This window comes from Zootermopsis nevadensis, unplaced genomic scaffold (assembly GCF_977971745.1).
Source record: "Zootermopsis nevadensis isolate Lab colony 2312 unplaced genomic scaffold, Znev_1.0 Znev_ptg000011l, whole genome shotgun sequence".
NCBI classification, from domain to species: Eukaryota; Metazoa; Arthropoda; class Insecta; order Blattodea; family Termopsidae; genus Zootermopsis; species Zootermopsis nevadensis.
The window spans coordinates 15765806-15787069 of record NW_028259143.1 but is presented as its reverse complement, the minus strand read 5'-3'; the positions used below and the strand labels follow the sequence as shown (position 1 = coordinate 15787069).

The following is a 21264-nucleotide window of genomic DNA, read 5'->3' as shown; positions in this document are numbered from 1 at the left end:
TTTGTACTGTGAATATACATGTAATTTGGTGTGATGTCAAGTGTCTTTCAGAATTTTTGTTCTCATTTTATGTTTTGGTGATGGCTGTAGGTAATATTGGTTTGTTTCGTTGCGTTGTATTGCAAATAGTTCATCACCAAACATCATACCTGTAATAACTTCTTTACTTTTGGTATCATTTGGAACTACAGATTTCCTTCCAATAAATCAGAATTTTGAGAAATATCAGTGTTTGTCCAGTCGTGGCACCACAGGCCAGAGCATGGGGAACATTTGTTATATCTGCCACTTGAATTGTAACTGGAATTGTCGCCACTGTTCTCACTAGGCAGTCAGTGAGGAGATTGCGCGCACCCTGCCTTAAATCTCGGTCGAAAAGTCCAATATCACAACCTTCAAACTTTACTTATACTTATTTCTTACCCCATATGTGGAACAAGTACCCAGAGATATTTTAATATTATTGAGGGAACGGCAAGAATGAACGGAATTAGCTATGGAATCTTTGGTGAAGAATTCTGAGTCCTAGATTTGTTAATACAATTTGAATAAAAAAACTACAGTGATTTGGACATTTATACATATAGATAGGACAAAGGTACAAAGAAGGGTATTAGAATTAAAATTATAGGAACGAGACCCATGAGATTACTGAGAACATTGTGATTCAGCGTAATTTCTGCACTAAACCAGCGATTCCTTTCCCCTTATTTTGCATAATAAATTGTATAAATGTGTGAAATTATACCATATTGTTGAATTGGAATGCAAAGTCAAGTCTTATATAGATACATGAATGTTTCTGTAATAATGTGGTTTTTATTATATAATGCATTTAATATTGCTCTGTACTTCTTTGCTAGCAAGTAGTAATTTAAATGCACCGAGCTCTTAAATTCCAGACTGTGACATAGATTTAAAATGATGTCATTAAAGGGTCAGTGTCCTATCATTCAAACTACTTATGGTCTCTGAAAAATACAGATAAATGGAGATAAAATTATTTTTGGATTTGACGAAGGTTCAGGAAATGTTATGTTCATCATAAGGACCTATCTTCCTCCATCGTTTTCACAAAAAGGAAATATTTGTTTCATAATCAAGTCAGTGGTGCTTGCGCTGCGAGCCACCGCAGTTATCGATTTTCTAAAATTGATGCTACAGATGAACTTGGAAGGAACGTGGTTAGTGGTAAAATACTCAGAGCCTTTAGACCATCACATTGCTGTTAGTCATTCACAGAATTTATCTTGACATTAGTTTTCACTTTGTTCCGCCTATAAAAGAGTGAACTCCAGGATTTTGGACACAGGCAGTTACCCTTCCAATAATATTTGCAAATGTTTTCCTCTACAAATTTTCAGATTGTCAGATCTGCTATGTGTGTGGCCGAATACTAACTACGTTCACCGTGCGAAGTCTGCAGCTCTCATCTCCTTCCTTCGGACACAGATTGGTATGAAGGCTCGCCTTGACATTGTCCGTGCGTATCAACAGTTGGTTCATGGAGACAACATTGACCAAGGTATATTCAGTGGCAGTGTGCTGTGCATTTCTGTCTCTCACGTACATCTAATTATTGATGCTTTATTTATGTACAGTACCATTATTATGTGTTTGTTGCTCGAAGTGCGTAGCGAGGACACATTATGGTCTGGTCGTGTCTGTCCAATTGATGCAATTCTAGAACCACTGGACAGTTTACTTATTAAGTAGTTCGTCCTGCAGATTTTATGTGCCTGATTTATTATGTTATTATACCATTTTCATTGATGTCATGCATTTGGAAACAATTATACAAGTGTATCTAATTTGACACTGATGTCATACAGTCAGAATTATTATTTGTTTTAACTTGGTTTCGTCATTCATCTATTCCTGAACTTTGTGTTCACCTTTTAGTGATTTGTGTCATTACGGAGGTGGAGAAGTCGTGCCAGGCATCTGGTCTCATCCAGTGTCCTCTGGACTCCATCAGCGAGGATGAAGACTGTCTAAACGGTAACTCAGAAGTGCAATTGTGGCCTGTACAAGAATTGATGTGCGTTATTCTCAGCGGTGCTCTGAAAAGGGCGTTAACAAACAGCACAACTACGCGGCAGCAGATTGGAACTTCCGACGAATACAATGCATCAACCCTACCTTGCATTTCATCTGAAGACATTGCTAAAAATTTGAGCTCCATTATGCTTTCATTGCCAACTATTCCACCTATAATGGCATCAATGATTAAATTTCTGTCAGAATCAAATAAGGTTCTGATGGATTGCACTTCAGATGGATTTAAGAATCTCGTTCCAAAGCTAATGATGGTGATATTACAACATACAAGGCTGTCTCCAGCTGTAAGACAAGTGAAAGACTGGCTGTCTTGGAAACCGAAATCTTCTAGTGTTGAGAACGGTGAGAATGAAGTAAGAATGGAGTGTATTGGAGCCGAGGACACCAGAAAGGTAAGTTTGATTCTGGAAACTCTAAAGAGTTTCGTATTTCAGTATTGGTACAGTTGCGTTGAAGTTCTTGCATCTGTTTAAGATATGTTTGAGAAGTGAAGAGAAATTAGGTACGCGTGTTTTAAGAATATGGTATTGGTTTCTCTGTTTAGGACTCCTTTCCTCTGCACAGCCCACTTATGACACACATTGTGACATCATTTATTCTGCCCAGCTACCAAAGCTGCAATACCAATGCTACCTTGGGCTCGCACAAAACTTGCACATTGCAGCTCAGCATATTGAAGGAAATACTGTGGAGAAACATGAGAACTCTGTCGTCACCAGAACTGAACTACAAGTAAGCCTGTGTTGCATTTATAGGATCATTTGAGTAATTTGTCAGTAGCTAACTTTTTGTTTCTGATTAAATGAAGTTGTTCGAGACTAAAAGTTCATATAAATGCATAGATATTCCATCGTTACTTCACCACATATGTGTAGATCCACCAGTGTGGATTACTCATGTGAAAGATTTGTTATGGGGATTGATTTTATTTATTTAAAATAAATAGATAAAATAAATCATCATCATTTCCTCTTCTGTTGGTCGTCCTTACGCAATGTTACTCTCACTCTTGCATCTTTCCTCTTGTTCTGCCAGCAGATAATTCTGATTTCATTTCAATTCCTAAAACTTCCCTTCTTATTCTTCCTTAGTATTACTGATTGGACTTCATCTTCTTTTCTATGGCTCTGCGGTTCGTATTCGGTCCATGGCCTCCTCAATTCTCCTCTTCCATTCGGTCCTCTGTTAGGTCCGTCTGTCCGAGGCTTTGATCGAGGTTTCGAAACATCTTCCTTTTTACGGTGCGAGGTTGTTAGCCTTGCGACCAACCCCCAACTTGGAGGACCAGGGTACCTGTCTTAGTCTGACCTCTCCCCCTCGACCAATCTGGCTAGGGAGGCCCTACCAGTAGCTCTTGGGGTCACTGAGGTACTCAAGCCCCACCACCACGACAAGGTCCAGGTACCATTAAGTGGGGAATCTTGAGCTAGTGTAATGAATTTTGTGTCGTCATACTTTCTTTCCCGAGAAACTTTTTAATATGTACCTTTTTATAACATTCTGCTCCAGGTTGGCGGATCCTCCCCTTGAGAATTGTTGTTGTTTGTAAAAATATATATAAGGAGAAGGAAGTGGTGTTCATGTAGATTAGAATGAACGAGCTGTCATTCTGTGAATCCTTGGCTTATAAAAACGACTATGATTTTTGGTTGGTTTTTTTTTTCAGGTTAAATGATGCTTTCAGTGTTGAATCATTTTTCAAAAGATTTCTGCACACACTTTCCTTGGCACTGGGAAACAATGCAGCTGAAGTGCCAGACCAAAACTGTTTTGCCTATGTAGAAGGAATAGTGCAGACTCTCAAGGACTATAATAAACACGATAGAAGGCAGCAGACTGTTTCCAGAAGCGAAGAAAATATAAATGAAATTAAGCAGTTTTCGGGTACACTGATACAGTTGACCGAAACAGTTACAAGACTCAGGGACAGTATAAGGACTGTGACAAATCCTGAAGCAGAAATGAGCTCTAAAGATGTCGGTGACTTACAGATTTTGGTGTCAACAGCGGAAGCTTGGACCCTCTTAGGATTTTTGCAGGTTACGTTATATCTAAAGCTGGGATTAATGGATCCAATAGCAAAGAAGAAACTGAAGCTACATTATGTTTCAGAAGATGTAAGTATTATTACATAGGCTGGTATCTATCTCCTTTAAAATTAGCATTGCTTTAACTGTGATCTTCTAAGATGTCCATAGGTAAAAACCCTAGAAAACCCTAGAAAGGCATTGTTCATTTGTTTGTTTTATACTGCAACTTTTGCATTTTTGTAGCTGGAGGAAACTGAAAAGATGCTGTATGCCCAAGAGTTACAGTCACGTGTTTGTAGCTCAAGTCTCGACAAGTTCGACGAATGTAATATCCATCCTCATATTGTACTGCTCAGAGAGAGGTTGAAGCACTTGATTGTCAGGCAGAATGAACTCAAGAAATGTGTAGCTGCAAGACCTGATCCCCCACTCTTTGATTCTCTGGCTAAGGTAAGAATTGAATTAAAAACCTGTGGAAATTAAATCCTGTTCTCTCGTATTATAAGTTGTAGTGGTATTAAATGTTTTATTTTTCAGAGTTTTGTGTGTGTGCAATATTTCTTGAGCTGCTTCTCACTTACATTTTACTTGATGAATATTAGCATAAAGATTTCTCTCTTCTGGGTTGTTGCGCTGCGTAGTCTGGTCAATGTTAACCAACGTTTCAGAGGTCATACTGCCTCCGTCATCAGAGTATGAAGATTTCTGTCTTCTGAGTTGTTGCGCCGTGTAGTCTGGTAGATGTTTATCAACGTTTCAGAGGTCATACTGCCTCCATCATCAGAGTATGAAGATTTCTGTCTTCTGGGTTGTTGCGCTGTGTAGTCTGGTCGATGTTTACCAACGTTTCAGAGGTCATACTGCCTCCGTCATCAGAGTATGAAGATTTCTGTCTTCTGGGTTGTTGCGCTGTGTAATCTGGTCAGTGTTTACCGTTTCAGAGGTCATGGAGGCAGTATGACCTCTGAAACGTTGGTTAACATTGACCAGACTACGCAGCGCAACAACCCAGAAGAGAGAAATCTTCATACTCACCGCTGTGAAAACCTCAAATCTTACACAATATTAGCATAGGTTTTAAAATGAGAATGCTTTACATTACAGGAAACACTTCATTATTCAAGAAGTTTGGCTTCTGGTGAGGTAGTTCTGAGTTTCCACAAGCGTATTGTTAATGAAATTCAGAAATTAGACACAAAATCATTCAGTGATAAAGAAAAAATGGTTGTCATCAACCGAGCAGAAGAGATCTTGAGAGAGGAGCAGATTTGGCAAGAATCACAGTTGCAATTTTGTGATAAAATGAACAGTATCTTCTGTAGCTGGTATCCTGACTTGGTAATACCAATACTTTCTGCAGCCACCCAGGTAAGCTTAATTTTTTTGCGGTGTGCCGTAACTAGCTGAGTGCTTGTGCAGTAGGATAATGGCCATAGCTTTTTATTTCTACTGTGACTTGATTTTAATGTCTTTCAGGATAGAAAATCATTTCTTCTTCTTGCTAGTACCAAGTTAACCCCCTTTGACTTTCCAGTTGCACTTTAACATTCAGTTACTCTGATTTCTGCGTGCAGTTTTTTTTTTTATGATTCTCAATAAACAGCAGTTGTTTCCTTAAATATAACTAACCGGTTAATGTTTGTAATGGAGATGCATTATGTTTTCATTGCAGTAGGGACTGAATTTCTGTATAATATTTAGTTGAGCTTCCAATTCAAAGGTTTAATATCAGTACTACCTTCCTCAGCTGATCTGATAAGACGCTTGCCTTTGAAAAATTGAGGTAAACTGTTTTGACGTAAATACGTCTATAAGGAAGGGTCATTCGGCAAAAAAGTGTAACGAAAAAGTGTAACAATGGTTACCTAGGGAACGTCATCTGTTTACTCGGAATTGTTGTTACCTACGAAACGTCATCAGTTTACTCGGCATTGTTGTTACCTAGGAAACATTACATTACATTCAACTACCACAGACCCATCTTAAGCGTAACTAATTCAAGTTAAATAAGCAAAGTCTTAATCAAACTTTACCCAATTGTAAAGCATGTATAAAGGAAATATTTAGAATAAAGCCAATATATAAACTTCCTTTCCGTATAGACGTATTTACGTCAAATTCTCCGGAACCGTGGTTCCACTGACAACTTTTATTTTTGAACATTGGGTTTTAAACTTGTTTAATTTGGCTTCCAAATAAAAAAAAAAGTGCTGGCCATTCATTCTGGACCTTGCTTTTGAAAAGAACTTGATTCTGTCATGAAGTCTGTAAGTACTCATCACTTAATGTGTTAACAGTCCTGTCTAATTTATCCTTCAGCATTGGGAACTGTCAGTTATTGTGACAAGATTTTAATTTGTAGAACTTGGATGGATTTTGGTGCTTTCCAAAATGTCTTGTCTGTCTCAAACTTGGCAAAATACGAGGTGCGATCGGAAAGTTTCAAGACTGTGTCAATAGAGGGCGAACCGGATGTAGTACGAGCTTCTGCCTTTAGGGGGTGCGGCCTACATTCATAGTGAATCAGTGTGCCAGCCGGCATCATCGAATTAGCATTTGTTTCTTAGTTACGGGCGTTTTGGTAGTGCATTACACCGACCCTCCTGCGATTTCGGAATGGCGTGTGCATCAAATTTTGCCAAAGACTCGCCAAAACGGCTACGGAAACCTATGAAATGCTAAAGCAAGCATTTGGGGAGTCCGCAATGGGTCGTGCACAAACTTTTGTGTGGCATTCACGTTTTAAAAATGGCCGAACCTCTGTCGATGATGACGAGCGTTCTGGACGACCATCTTCGAGCACAACGCCCGAAAATGTTACGAAGATCGACGTCGTACCATCAACGACTTGTGCGACATTGTTGGGATAGGCTATGGGACCTGTCAGCTGATTCTAAAGGAAGAACTCCACATGCGACGCATCCTGTCTGAGGACCAGAAGCAGAATGGACTTCTCGTTTATCAGGAGCTCAAAGATCTTGCAAGAACCGACCCCAACTTCCTTTCTAAGCTCCGTGTGACTTCTTCCTCTTCCCAAAGATGAAAATTCAGCTAAAGGGAAGGAGATTTGAGACGATAGAAGAGATTCAGGCAGAATCGCAGATGGTGCTTGACAGGCTGACAAAGAAAGATTTCCAGGGATGCTTCCAGGCTTGGCAGCGGCGCTGGGATCGTTGTGTTCACTCCCGGGGGAACTACTTCGAGGGTGATGGATAAATTTAATACCTGAGATAAGTGTACGGGTTTTTATAGGCGCAGTCTAGAAACTTTCCGATCGCACCTCGTACATTGCAGTAGTGTATTTTATTTCAAGTTCCTCTTCATAATAGTCTCATATCCTAGGAGTGGCTTTATTTTGGCAAACATGGAGGAGAGGTATATTTACAGAGACATAAAGAATTTAACTCTCCAAAACAAATGCTTATAGTCGTAAAAATTAAATATTGATACAACATTTATTCGTCAATGTTTAAATCCAGACTTTTGCCACTGTTTAATATATTTAATGTATTTTCAGTCTTTTATCTTATTTCAACAACTGTATCGTTCAGTTGCAGTGATGCTGTACTGCTCTTAAATTGTAATGCACTTGCATAACTGAGTGTTTGTGTTTCTACCAGCTCTGCTATGGACTGCACCAGTTAGCTACTATACTTCAGAAGAAGGTAATCCTGACCAAAATGTCACTAGGATATGTCAGAAGTGAACAGCTCGATTTGAACAAGTTATTGCGTGATCTTATTCGCTTTCCCTCTCTGGGAGAAGGCCAAGCCTCTTTTCTGTCCCTCGTGGATACTTGCACGTCAGACATCACAGTTTCTGTGCTGAAGAAAGTTTTGGCTGATGAGACGGAAGTAGAGAAATTCAGGAAGGAAACTTACCAGTAAGTATTCGGTTACCATCTGTTCTGGAAATAATGTGAATTGGTATGTTTGCTTGTTTGCATTTTCAAGAAATTTTAATTTTGAAATTCTGTCATCTCTTCAACCTTTTTTGTATACAGTAAAACCTCTCTAACTTGGACACTTGCGGTTCCACGATAATGTGTCCAACTTACAGAGGTGTCCAGGATAGAGGGAAAGGGGAAAATCATCCTTTCAAATTGTGGTGTAATGACAATGTGGTAATTGTTGAGTATTATGAAGCCCTTCACAAAAAGGAAATTATTGATAAGAAAAATCAGAAGGGTAAATTAAATTTTTACAAATTTTGTTTTCAGTAAATTAAACTTGCATGGATAAGCTGAAAGGGAAGGGCGCCAATACTTTACGTTTGCCGACAATGTAATCTGTTTACTTACATAACAACTGTAATTTCTGTTAACACTGTTTAACTCAGTTGCAAGCACAGTACAGTACAACCCCTCTATAACGCGGTTCGCTATACCGCGATTCCAGATTTAACACGGGTACCTCATGTCCCCCATAGTGCAGCAAATTAATTATTTATTACTTTTTCCGTAAAAATCAATCGTAACATAGTTAAATAAGTATGTATACTCTTAAATGGCGATAGTCTATCAATACTGTACGTACCGTACAGTACGTCCAGTACTTGTACCGATTTTTCTGATGCACTCCCGTAATAACGCGATTTCTCTATAACACGGGTTTACCCGTCCCCCGCGTTATAGTGGGGTTGTACTGTACTGACAAAGTTAAAATTGTACCAGCAATACCTACTGTAGTCCAGTGAAGGGTTTAACAAAGAAATAACTATACACTTTCACTGCATTCCAATGATGTGCTCAATGTCTCACACCTTCAACCATAAGCTAATCCTCAGGTAGAAGGCATTCATCAGTCAGAAATTTAATATAACAAAATACCAACTGTAAACGGTTCCCATAAAACCATTAAAGCCAAGTGCATGCATGCACCTGTCCAACTTACAACAAAAGGGGTGACCAAGTTCCAGGATAAAGGGGTGTCCAAGATATAGGGTATTGTGGACATGTAAAATTATAGGATATCTGCCAGTTCCAATTAAAAGTGTCCAATATAGAGGGGTGTCCAGGATATAGAGGTGTCCAACTAGAGGGGTTTTACTGTACTTTCCAGTAGTAATTTTACTCATTATGAAATACATGAGATAATAAACTTCTACTCCTTTCTTTCTTGCAGGTACAGATTACTTATAATTAAAAGTTAAAATATATTTATGTATTTGCGAAGGGACATTATAAAAACACTTTGTTTTTGGTGGTATGCATTCAGGAAACTCAAGTTTGGGATGCAACAACAGTGCAATTCTGTTCCTTCCCCTTGGAAGAATTTGTCTAGATCAGAACGACGTTTCTTTCGTGTTAGACATTTTGCATTATGTTGGCTGCTTATTGTTATCTTTGTTGTTGTGTTTTTGTCATTGCTTTTCAGTAGTGCTTAAATACTGCCACGGTGGTCTAGCGGTTAGAACGCTGGCCTTGTAATCCTGGGGTCCCGGGTTCGATTCCCGGCGGTGCCCGAATTTATAACTTGTGTTGGGCAAGGCCGTGGTCTAGGCAACACGGAGTTTTCCTCCGTGGAATCCCAACAATTACTCCATTCACACACAGAAGAAGGCAATGGCAAACCACTTCTGGATCATCTGCCAAGAACGTATATGAACAGGTCCCAGTCCGAGAAAAGGATGGAAGGATCCTGTTCATATGGACCTGTCGTCAGACAGAACACTAAAAAAAAAAAAAGCTTAAAAGTACGCCATAAGGAAGGTCTGTAGAAATAACAAAGGATTCTGGTAGAATGGATTACCCCAGTTTTCCTGTGCTGGTAATGGTAATTTGCTCAGGTGAAAATGATATTCCATGAAGAAAAATCATAAATTCTTGTTAATTTCTAGTAAGGAGGTTTATCTAGAAGTGAATGCAGTATAAACTAAGTAAATGTTCGTTACTCATCACAAGAATGCGGGATACATTTGTAATACATATATTGTTCGTAAATCTTTTGAGAATGTGGCTGAGAAGAGACATTATTGTGGTGATCATATCAAAAAGGATGAGATGGCCAGTGATAATGTATGATTTTCAAAACTGAATTAATTGGCTTATAATAGGGCTTAGTGACAGGACAGTCGTACTTCTGGACATATCGGAACAATCACTCCTACATCTAGGACCGATATGTACATCTGATAAAATTTAAGAAAAGACAACACCTCGCCCAAAACTGAAAAACAAATGGCATGAAACATCACCAAAATGGAATCATATTTGAGTTTTAAGTTCGTAAATCTTTTACACCTGATGATGGTTTTATAAAACTGAAACATGTTGTGTAAAGGATGTTCCAAAATGTAAATCGATCAATCGATATGGAACATCAATGATATTTTATTATCTTAATTATAAGAAATTTTAAATATTGTGATAAGACGGATTAAAATAAATAATTGATAGGCTGTTGTTAACATAGTAATATACTTCTGGGTGTCATGAAAGTAGGGAAATTCCCTGACTAACTGAATGGCTTTTAACTGCTCAAGAAGAATTGCACTATGATATCTGTTATTGTTTATCCTGTTCAGAAAATTCAGGACTGTTTTCTAGAATTTCCATGTGGTGGATAAATTTTGAAACTTTTGTAATGGTTGTCATTGCTGTCTCATATGTAGAAGTCACCTAGTGGTTTCCCTATTGATCGTCCTTTTACACAGGAGATGAAACATCACTAAATACTCTCAGATCAAATGAATTGGAAATTAAACGCAATGAACTGTCACTCAGGTTAACTCCTCCTTCAGCCTGAGATATATCTTTATATTGGTGTCAGTTTGTAATGAACTCTTAGTGGATTAGTCGCCATTATGCAGTGATCCATCAGGGGTTCATAAATGTTGTGTGTACAGTGTTCTGTCTCTTGTATTTATAGGTTATATAAATCAAGTCTTGAAGAACTGAAGAATCTTGTAATGATCAGAGGTGAACTAAAATATGAAATTTGGATGAAAATGACACAGCTTCTGAGTCAAATGGTAGCAGTTTGGAGACAACAAGAGGATGCCAGAAAACAAAAGCAGAAAGAAGATGAGAGCTTTTATGTTACAAAGTAAGTCAGAGATGCAGATATTTGGGGACTAGACTTACTTGCTAATCAGCAACAAATGGGAATGAACACTAATGTTTCTTAATTTTGTTCATATGGTACATGATTCGCAGATTACTGGAACATAATTTTTAATTGTTAATCTCACAGTGATTACAAATTATTATCTTGCTTGCAGTTCTTCACAGATACTGGGAACGACCCGTTCTTCAAGTGCCTGAGCACTGCGGGTCCCAACTTTTTTCGTTGGCTTGATCTATAGACATTCGGTAGGACTCCTTTGACGAGGGATTGTCCCTTCGCAAGGCCTCTTCCTGTACACAGGACAGCACGACACAGAAAAACGCAGACAAAGATCCATGGCTTGAGTGGGATTCGAACCCACGGTCCCAGCGACCAAGCGGCACAAGGCCCACGCCTCAGACCCCCGCGGCCACTGCGGACCCCTCTTCACAGATATGAATCACAAATCTAGCTCATTTAATCCTTGGTCACTAGTTTCCACACTAATCATTCTCTCCTTGAAATCTGATCACTGTTTCTTGACTCTTGGTCACGTACTGCCACTGTTCAATCCCCGTCACTGCCACAGACCAGCTCTGTCAATAGGCAACTAATAACTGAACTCAGCTGACTACCCACATGCCATATTGCACAGAGAAAAGTCTTTATCCTTCCATTTTGAGAATGACATTTTAGAGGATTCCAGAAGGAATATAAACCATGGCAAGATGCATATGCAAGCCAGGAGCCACAATTCACAGCTTTGAAAAACAGTAGGAAGTAACTTGCATTATGCATGCACGGACACAGTTAGTGTACTAGCAGCCTTGATAGTGAACCTTGGTAACACTGCTCACTCCTTAAGGCTGCTTGTACTGAGGAGCCCATAGATACGAGGTGCGATCAGAAAGTTTCAAGACTGCGCCTATTAAAAAAAATAAAAAAAACCCGTACACTTATCTCAGGTATTAAATTCATCCATCACCCTCGAAGTAGTTCCCCTGGGAGTGAACACAACGATCCCAGCGCCGCTGCCAAGCCTGGAAGCATCCCTGGAAATCTTTCTTTGTCAGCCTGTCAAGCACCATCTGCGATTCTGCCTGAATCTCTTCTATCATCTCAAATCTCCTTCCCTTTAGCTGAATTTTCATCTTTGGGAAGAGGAAGAAGTCACACGGCGAATAAGGAGGGTGCGGGACGACGGCCATGGTGTTTGAGGCCAAAAACTTCCGAACTTTGAGGGCGGTGTGCGCTGGCGCGTTGTCATGATGCGTGGCATGTGGAGTTCTTCCTTTAGAATCAGCTGACAGGTCCCATAGCCTATCCCAACAATGTCGCACAAGTCGTTGATGGTACGACGTCGATCTTCGTAACATTTTCGGGCGTTGTGCTCGAAGATGGTCGTCCAGAACGCTCGTCATCATCGACAGAGGTTCGGCCATTTTTAAAACGTGAATGCCACACAAAAGTTTGTGCACGACCCATTGCGGACTCCCCAAATGCTTGCTTTAGCATTTCATAGGTTTCCGTAGCCGTTCTGGCAAGTCTTTGGCAAAATTTGATTTGTTCATGAAAATCCGCCATTCCGAAATCGCAGGAGGGTCGGTGTAATGCACTACCAAAACGCCCGTAACTAAGAAACAAATGCTAATTCGATGATGCCGGCTGGCACACTGATGTAGGCCGCACCCCCTAGCGGCAGAAGCTCGTACTACATCCGGTTCGCCCTCTATTGACACAGTCTGGAAACGTTCCGATCGCACCTCGTATTGTACTAGTCTGTCAAATGTACCACTGTCATCTTTACCTTAGAGTGAACCTTCCCAGGATGGCTGGAGCTTAGGAGAGTTTCTTCTTGATTTTATTTGGTGGTATAACCAAAGTCTCCTTTCTGGATTCCCACAGAATAAGCTGAATGGTCACAGGTTCCTTCATCCTCTCACTGACCACCTTCAGATGTTGACAGGCATAATGAAGGTTATCGTGTAACTGATCTAAAGGTCCATTACATAATTGTTCACAGACTTCTCCTTACTTGGGGGGTGGGCCCCCCTCCCTCGGCTTGCTACACAGGTGTCACTTTGTTGGCATGACCTGTACCTGTAGTTCCATATAACTGAGTGATAATAATTTCACAGTAAGCCTCTAAACTAATTTATTAACAGAATCAACATTCTTGACTTCATGAAGGAAGGTTAAAAATGTTATTCAACATGTTAGTTAAAAATGTTTGCAAAAACATACTTGCGTATTTTTTTCTTTTATATTTTAAATTTAAATCACATTGTTGCAATTTTAAAACAATGTATCTCAAAAGTTGAAAAAAAATGGTTTCAAGAACAATTTTCTTCCTGGAAATGTTGGTGTTTTCTCCATTAAACCACCTGACATGGCTGGTAGCCCGAGAAGAATTCTTTATATTGTTAATTTTATAAAACATCAGTTGTTAATAGTACAGTAATTTTTATATTGTTTTGTTGAATCTCACATAGTTCGAGCCACGAAACCGTGTACCTTTGTGCAATAACATGATTTTAACATCACATGTCTACGTCTACACAATTTGTGTCTCAATAATTTTTTTCCCCCTTTATGCTTAGATAATGCTACTTATATCATTGTTCTTCTTAGTAGATGAAAATCTGTGCCCTTGTCACATTGACTAATTCCCAGATCATGTGAGGACTGCAGGTTGCCAACCTCTGGTCTTCCATATCTCTAATTTTTTCTGGCCAGACCTGATGGCACTAGTGTTGTTTTTCAGTTCATTTATGTTGTTTTCAATTATAGCCATAATACCATAATATAACATAATATAACTTGATACAATAATTTATTTTCCGTCTATACACAAACTTAAAATAATGTTGTTTAAAATTACTTAAAATTATAACATTTCTCAGTAGATACTGTATCTTGTTACATTTTGTATTGTCAATACAAAATGTAACAAGATACAGTATCTACTGAGAAATGTTATAATTTTAAGTAATTTTAAACAACATTATTTTAAGTTTGTGTATAGACGGAAAATAAATTATTGTATCAATAAAACACAAACATGACGCAATTAAGATATAAAATAATATAACTTATTGTAATATTTTATACTACAGATGTTATAGTGTTATATAAATTTTAACAACAACATTTTAAATACGTTTGTGTATAGACTGAGATAATAAATATATAATTAATCAGCAATTAACTCACTTTCCTTACATAAGGACCTCATATTGATCACAAATAATTATGTTCTTGGTTGCAGTTTTTTATAGTTATGAATCACAAATCTTGCTCATTTAGTTTCCTGTGTAATTTCGACACTGATATGAATCATTCTGTCCTTGAAGGCTGAATAATGTTTCTTCACTTTTGGCCACGCACCTTACTCTTCTAGCCCTTTCGACAATCAACTGCCAGCATGCCATGCACAGGCTATGTCACGTAGAAGGAATTGCAGATAAACTTCTGAATCCTTCTGTTTTGAGAATGCAGTTCAATGAGATGCGTGTACAGACCTTGGTGACGTAACTAGCGTACCTCATGGTGAACCTTTGTGGCAATATAAATTACTTTATCTTATATATATTTATTATTCAAGTCATATACACAAACTTTTAAATTATTGATGTTAAAATTTAAAATTTAAAATTGATATTCTGCACCATTCATCGTTATTTTGATGTTACAATGAATGGCGCAGAATATCAATTTTAAATTTTAACATCAATAATTTAAAAGTTTGTGTGTATGACTTGAATAATAAATATATATGTGAATATTAAACACAAACATGACGCATCAAAACTATATACTTTATCATATTTGGTTTTCATATTCTGTGGGAACTTTTTAAGATATATGTATTTTTGTATATGTCACAGATGCAAGACACTAAGCGATGAAGACCAAGATGCTCTGGAGTTAGAGGAGATCTTCCCGTCATCTAGTACCATTGACTTTGGTGATCTACAGCAACAGGCAACCTTAGACCAAATCCCAGTTGCAAAGAAAGACCAGAATGTGTCTCTAGTTGATGGGGTGACTGCAGAAGATGTGGTCTGCATCTGCCAGATACACTCTCATGTAATGCAGTCTTATACGAGTTGCGCATGGTTGTCACCTACTCTTGCCCTCAACAAGTACTCCCATCTCAGACCGGATTTCATCGCACCATTACTGCAGAGGTATTTAACAGCACTGCACCTTCGGTTATGATTCAGAAAACTGGACTGTGGTTGAGCACACAAAAGTGTTATTATGGAAATTATAACTGGTTTATATATTTATATCAATTTTTTTTTTGGTCTTTCCATTAAGAAACCAAATCCATTTTGAGCAACTGAAAGATAATGAAACTAACTTAAATCTTGTGAAAATATATTTCATAATAACACTCTTTTGTTTTCTTATTGAATGTAACTTTTCACTGCACTAGTAGTAAGTTGTATCAAACAAGTACTTTTTTGTATTTAAAATATGATACACCAGGCTCCCTGGATGGAAGTGTACATACTTAGAAGATTGCTGTATTCTGGGTTGTTGCGCCGTGTAGACTGGTAGATGTTTACCAACGTTTCGGAGGTCATACTGCCTCCATCATCAGGGCGATGAGTATGAAGATTTCTGTCATCTGGGTTGTTGCGCTGTGTAGTCTGGTAGATGTTTACCAACGTTTCAGAGGTCATACTGCCTCCGTCATCAGAGTATGAAGATTTCTGTCTTCTGGGTTGTTGCGCTGTGTAGTCTGGTCGATGTTAACCAACGTTTCAGAGATCATACTGCCTCCGTCATCAGAGTATGAAGATTTCTGTCTTCTGGGTTGTTGCGCTGTGTAGTCTGGTCGATGTTAACCAACGTTTCAGAGGTCATACTGCCTCCGTCATCAGAGTATGAAGATTTCTGTCTTCTGGGTTGTTGCGTCGTGTAGTCTGGTCGATGTTAACCAACGTTTCAGAGATCATACTGCCTCCGTCATCAGAGTATGAAGATTTCTGTATTCTGGGTTGTTGCGCCGTGTAGTCTGGTCGATGTTTACCAACGTTTCAGAGATCCTTGCTGCCTAAATCATCAGGACACCCTGACAAATAAGTAACACAGAAATATTTGTGTTTATTTTTAGGTATCAACTGTTTAGTTTGCTCCTAGAGAAGCTGTCAGGAGGTCTTGATAGCTCTTTGGACACTAGTCTGTATCCCAGCTTATCACTACTCACATCTGTCGCGCTCACCTACATTGACAAAGGACGGACGAAGTTCTCTGATGTTGGTGACTTGTCTGTGAGCGGTAGTCCATCACGTCAGAAGAAGTTCCTTGCCGCAGCTCCTAAAATTAAGGTGTTTGACTTCTATAGAGATGGCTTTGTGAAGGAAGTGAAACAGTGCTTTCCAGTGCTGATAACTTTAACAAAAAGAGTTAAAGAACTTTTAGCAGAGTGGTCAGATCATCCGACTTTGAAACAGGTTAGCATCATTAAGACATAACATAAATATAATTGCAAGATGATAATAACTTTGAGGCTGAATGTGCATATGTAGTGTAGTGGTTTGAGGAACAGCAGTTTTAAGTAGCTGAATTAGATGACTAATGCACGAAATGTTGCCCTTTCCTGTACTGCCTCAAGCTGTTCGTTACTCCTAAAATCATTGTAAAAGTTCTGCATAAATCAGTTGAGGTGTGATTCATCTGATAAACATTAACTATGTAATTGTAATTGTACTTACATTTAACTCTCGGACCTTAGAGATGGTTTCCACATATGCACAGCAACAAATTTCTAATTGTAGGGTACTGAATTAAGCAACTTTGGTGAAAGTTGTTAACGAGGGTTACGTAAAAATATTTATAAAAGAAAGGAAATAGGTCCTTTTGACAAGAACATTTGTGAAGGTTGTACTGTCATCCTAGATAGAGTATACTGACATTGTTTTCACGGATTAGAACTCTGTACGATGACCACAAACCCATGTGTGGCGTGTGCTGTGTCTTAAAAGACGTGCTGGGTTTTTAAAGGTTAACTTGCTACATTCAATAAATTGTGAAGTTTATGTTAATATATTTACTTATATAGATGACTAAATGATTGCTTTTTATGTAAACAGTGAATTGATCTGTAAGCAAATGACTTGCACCTCGGGATGTTGTCCAGCAGTAAATTAGTTTCAGATGTACGGTATCCAAAATTTTACTTTAATTATATCGCTGAGAATGAATCAGTATTTTTCTGGGAATACACTCTTAACACAGATGCACACAACTGGAATTGAAAATCAAATATGACAGTTTAACAAAGAGTGTGTGATTTAATGTATTTTTATTTTATTTCCATACAGATGTTGGTCATTATAGACAGGATTCTGAACTTTCCATTAACCAGTCCAGTTTCACGTTTTCTGACTGGTTTTGAGATCCTATTGGATAAAATGCATGAATGGGAAGAGAACGCTTATAGTGGTGTTAGCTTAGCGGCCCACTGGAAGTCTGTAACAGATCAAATTGGCAGCTGGCGGAAACTTGAATTGCAGTGTTGGAAGGATTATCTTGACAATGCTGCAAGCAGGTGAGCAAAAACTGTGTGCTTTGTCATAAATTTAGTGGTCCATGGGAACTGTTTAGTAAAGTGGTATTATGTTACATATTTTAATAAAATTATAAAAGACTTGGTGAATTTATCAACACGTAATATATTTGGAAGTGAATTAGTATATATACATTATATTATATAAAGTTGTCTTATTTTATATATATCATGTACAGAACACTACTGATGGCTTCAAAATCAGCTATGAACATTATATCCCATTCTTGTATCTAGTCTTGATTTTTAATTTACTTTTGATTGAATTTTTCAGTTTGATAAAGACTATATATCTTCCTGTAGTATTAGATTGTGTTTCTGAGAATATATATGCTGCACTGTACCTTAGATTAAGTCAGCAAGAAGTAATATACGAGGTGCGATCGGAAAGTTTCTAGACTACGCCTATAAAAACCCGTACACTTATCTCAGGTATTAAATTCATCCATCACCCTCGAAGTAGTTCCCCTGGGAGTGAACACAACGATCCCAGCGCCGCTGCCAAGCCTGGAAATCTTTCTTTGTCAGCCTGTCAAGCACCATCTGCGATTCTGCCTGAATCTCTTCTATCGTCTCAAATCTCCTTCCCTTTAGCTGAATTTTCATCTTTGGGAAGAGGAAGAAGTCACACGGAGCTAAATCCGGCGAATAAGGAGGGTGCGGGATGACGGCCATGGTGTTTGAGGCCAAAAACTGCCGAACTCTGAGGGCGGTGTGCGCTGGCGCGTTGTCATGATGCGTGGCATGTGGAGTTCTTCCTTTAGAATCAGCTGACAGGTCCCATAGCCTATCCCAACAATGTCGCACAAGTCGTTGATTGTACGACGTCGATCTTCGTAACATTTTTGGGCGATGTGCTCGAAGATGGTCGTCCAGAACGCTCGTCATCATCGACAGAGGTTCGGCCATTTTTAAAACGTGAATGCCACACAAAAGTTTGTGCACGACCCATTGCGGACTCCCCAAATGCTTGCTTTAGCATTTCATAGGTTTCCGTAGCCGTTTTGGCAAGTCTTTGGCAAAATTTGATTTGTTCATGAAAATCCGCCATTCCGAAATCGCAGGAGGGTCGGTGTAATGCACTACCAAAACGCCCGTAATTAAGAAACAAATGCTAATTCGATGATGCCGGCTGGCACACTGATTCACTATGAATGTAGGCCGCACCCCCTAGCGGCAGAAGATCGTACTACATCCGGTTCTCCCTCTATTGACACAGTCTTGAAACTTTCCGATCGCACCTCGTATGTGACCTCAGAGTGTTACCCTTGAATGAGCTTAGAAACATGAAAACGTGTACGATTTGATGTTTTGACAGCAGTGAGTTTGAAGATTGCTGTCTTCTGGGTTGTTGCTCCGTGCAGTCTGGTAGAGGCAGCAAGGACCTCTGAAACGTTGGTGGACATCTACCAGAATACACGGCGCAACCACCCAGAAGACAGCAATCTTCATTATGAAAACAGGTTGTTATTATCATTATGGTTCTTATCTACTGATTGTGACATGTGCCATAATGTGTTGCAGTATTTTTGAAAGTCTGGAAATTTATTGGTACCGAACAGTAACAAAGAAAAGCACACAGAACTCGATTGAACATCTCAGCAGTGGTTGGTGAATGAAGCAGCAGTACAAGTCATATAATTTGTACTCACTACTGCGTAGAAATATCCCTGACATCACACATGTACTGTGCAATGTATTGTGATAGCACATTGTTCATGGGCAGGGTTCCCAAAGACCATCACGTGTTTGCCCCTTTTTTCAGAATAGAAGCAGCTGCGTCAAAATGGTGGTTCTACATTTATTCCCTGGTGGAATCATTCACAAGAGAAAATGGAACAGAAGCTCCCGCAGATTCATCATCAGAAGAGTTGATAAAAACTTTTCAAAAGTTTATGGAACAGTCAACCCTTGGGGAGTATGAAGCCAGACTGAACATTTTGTTCACTTTTCACTGCCATGTTGTTCATATGCAACAAACAGTTTGCAGAGGTGAGCATGGTTTATTTTTATGTATTACATCAGTAACAGTCTTATTGTAAGAATTCTGATTTAACTCACGTTGAATTTTTGAATTGTTTGATCACAATTGAATTTTTCGAGGATTAAAGAAAGAAAAAACGCGATCATTCCGTAATGTGCCTTTTTTCTTGCCTACTATACGTACACCCATTCACGCCTGCCTGATCGACTACGCTAATCGGAGGAGTATATCGTGCCCTTTCATATGTATATTTTGAACTTTCTTCAATATAACGTGTTTGCCCCAAAAAAATTAGTTGCCATGACTTTTGAAGTAACCCCCATATAAGTGCGATCCACATCAGTAAGCAATACGAGGTGCCATCGGAAGGTTTCCAGACTGCGCGTATAAAAACCCGTACACTTATCTCAGGTATTAAATTCATCCATCACCCTCGAAGTAGTTCCCCTGGGAGTGAACACAACGATCCCAGCGCCGCTGCCAAGGCTGGAAGCATCCCTGGAAATCTTTCTTTGTCAGCCTGTCAAGCACCATCTGCGATTCTGCCTGAATCTCTTGCCAAAGACTCGCCAAAACGGCTACGGAAACCTATGAAATGCTAAAGCAAGCATTTGGGGAGTCCGCAATGGGTCGTGCACAAACTTTTGTGTGGCATTCACGTTTTAAAAATGGCCGAACCTCTGTCAATGATGACGAGCGTTCTGGACGACCATCTTCGAGCACAACGCCCGAAAATGTTACGAAGATCGACGTCGTACCATCAACGACTTGTGCGACATTGTTGGGATAGGCTATGGGACCTGTCAGCTGATTCTAAAGGAAGAACTCCACATGCGACGCATCATGACAACGCGCCAGCGCACACCGCCCTCAAAGTTCGGCAGTTTTTGGCCTCAAGCACCATGGCCGTCATCCCGCACCCTCCTTATTCGCCGTGTGACTTCTTCCTCTTCCCAAAGATGAAATTTCAGCTAAAGGGAATTAGATTTGAGACGATAGAAGAGATTCAGGCAGAATCGCAGATGGTGCTTGACAGGCTGACAAAGAAAGATTTCCAGGGATGCTTCCAGGCTTGGCAGCGGCGCTGGGATCGTTGTGTTCACTCCCAGGGGAACTACTTCGAGGGTGATGGATGAATTTAATACCTGAGATAAGTGTACGGGTTTTTATACGCGCAATCTTGAAACTTTCCGATCGCACCTCGTATATGGTGGGTGTTATTTAAACATAGGAATATCATTTCAATGTATGATTTATTCATTAACTCTTCTCTGTTAATCTTCTTATTCACAAAAAAAAATGCTGGATTAATTTGCAATCCAGTTTATATACTCTCTGCTGTTGTCACTATCATCACCACTAAAATGCTTGAACATAAATTTTAAACAATTTTCTTTCTGTGGTACCTAAAAGAAAAATCTCTTATCGCTGCTGGAAATGGAACCTCAGTCATCCAGCCTGTACCCTAGTCGCTGCACTTTCCGAGCCACCTGACATAAGTAAAGACCTAATTGTATAAAATTGAGCTTTCATTTGTTGCGTGGGGGAGATGAGAAATTCATG

The 21264-nt window shown here is 39.2% G+C and overlaps 1 protein-coding gene across 1 annotated transcript in view; it reads left to right on the top strand.

The window, feature by feature from the left end:
* LOC110831388 (midasin) overlaps positions 1-21264 on the top strand; it is a 293633-nt gene that overhangs the window by 238331 nt on the left and 34038 nt on the right. The window contains exons 43-54 of the mRNA XM_087347454.1: positions 1365-1525; positions 1903-2453; positions 2606-2793; positions 3728-4178; positions 4335-4541; positions 5196-5459; positions 7712-7974; positions 10961-11137; positions 15025-15327; positions 16263-16602; positions 17473-17699; positions 19483-19709. Of these exons, the coding sequence (XP_087203580.1) occupies positions 1365-1525; positions 1903-2453; positions 2606-2793; positions 3728-4178; positions 4335-4541; positions 5196-5459; positions 7712-7974; positions 10961-11137; positions 15025-15327; positions 16263-16602; positions 17473-17699; positions 19483-19709 (3359 nt within the window). The remainder of the gene's footprint in view (positions 1-1364; positions 1526-1902; positions 2454-2605; positions 2794-3727; positions 4179-4334; positions 4542-5195; positions 5460-7711; positions 7975-10960; positions 11138-15024; positions 15328-16262; positions 16603-17472; positions 17700-19482; positions 19710-21264) is intronic.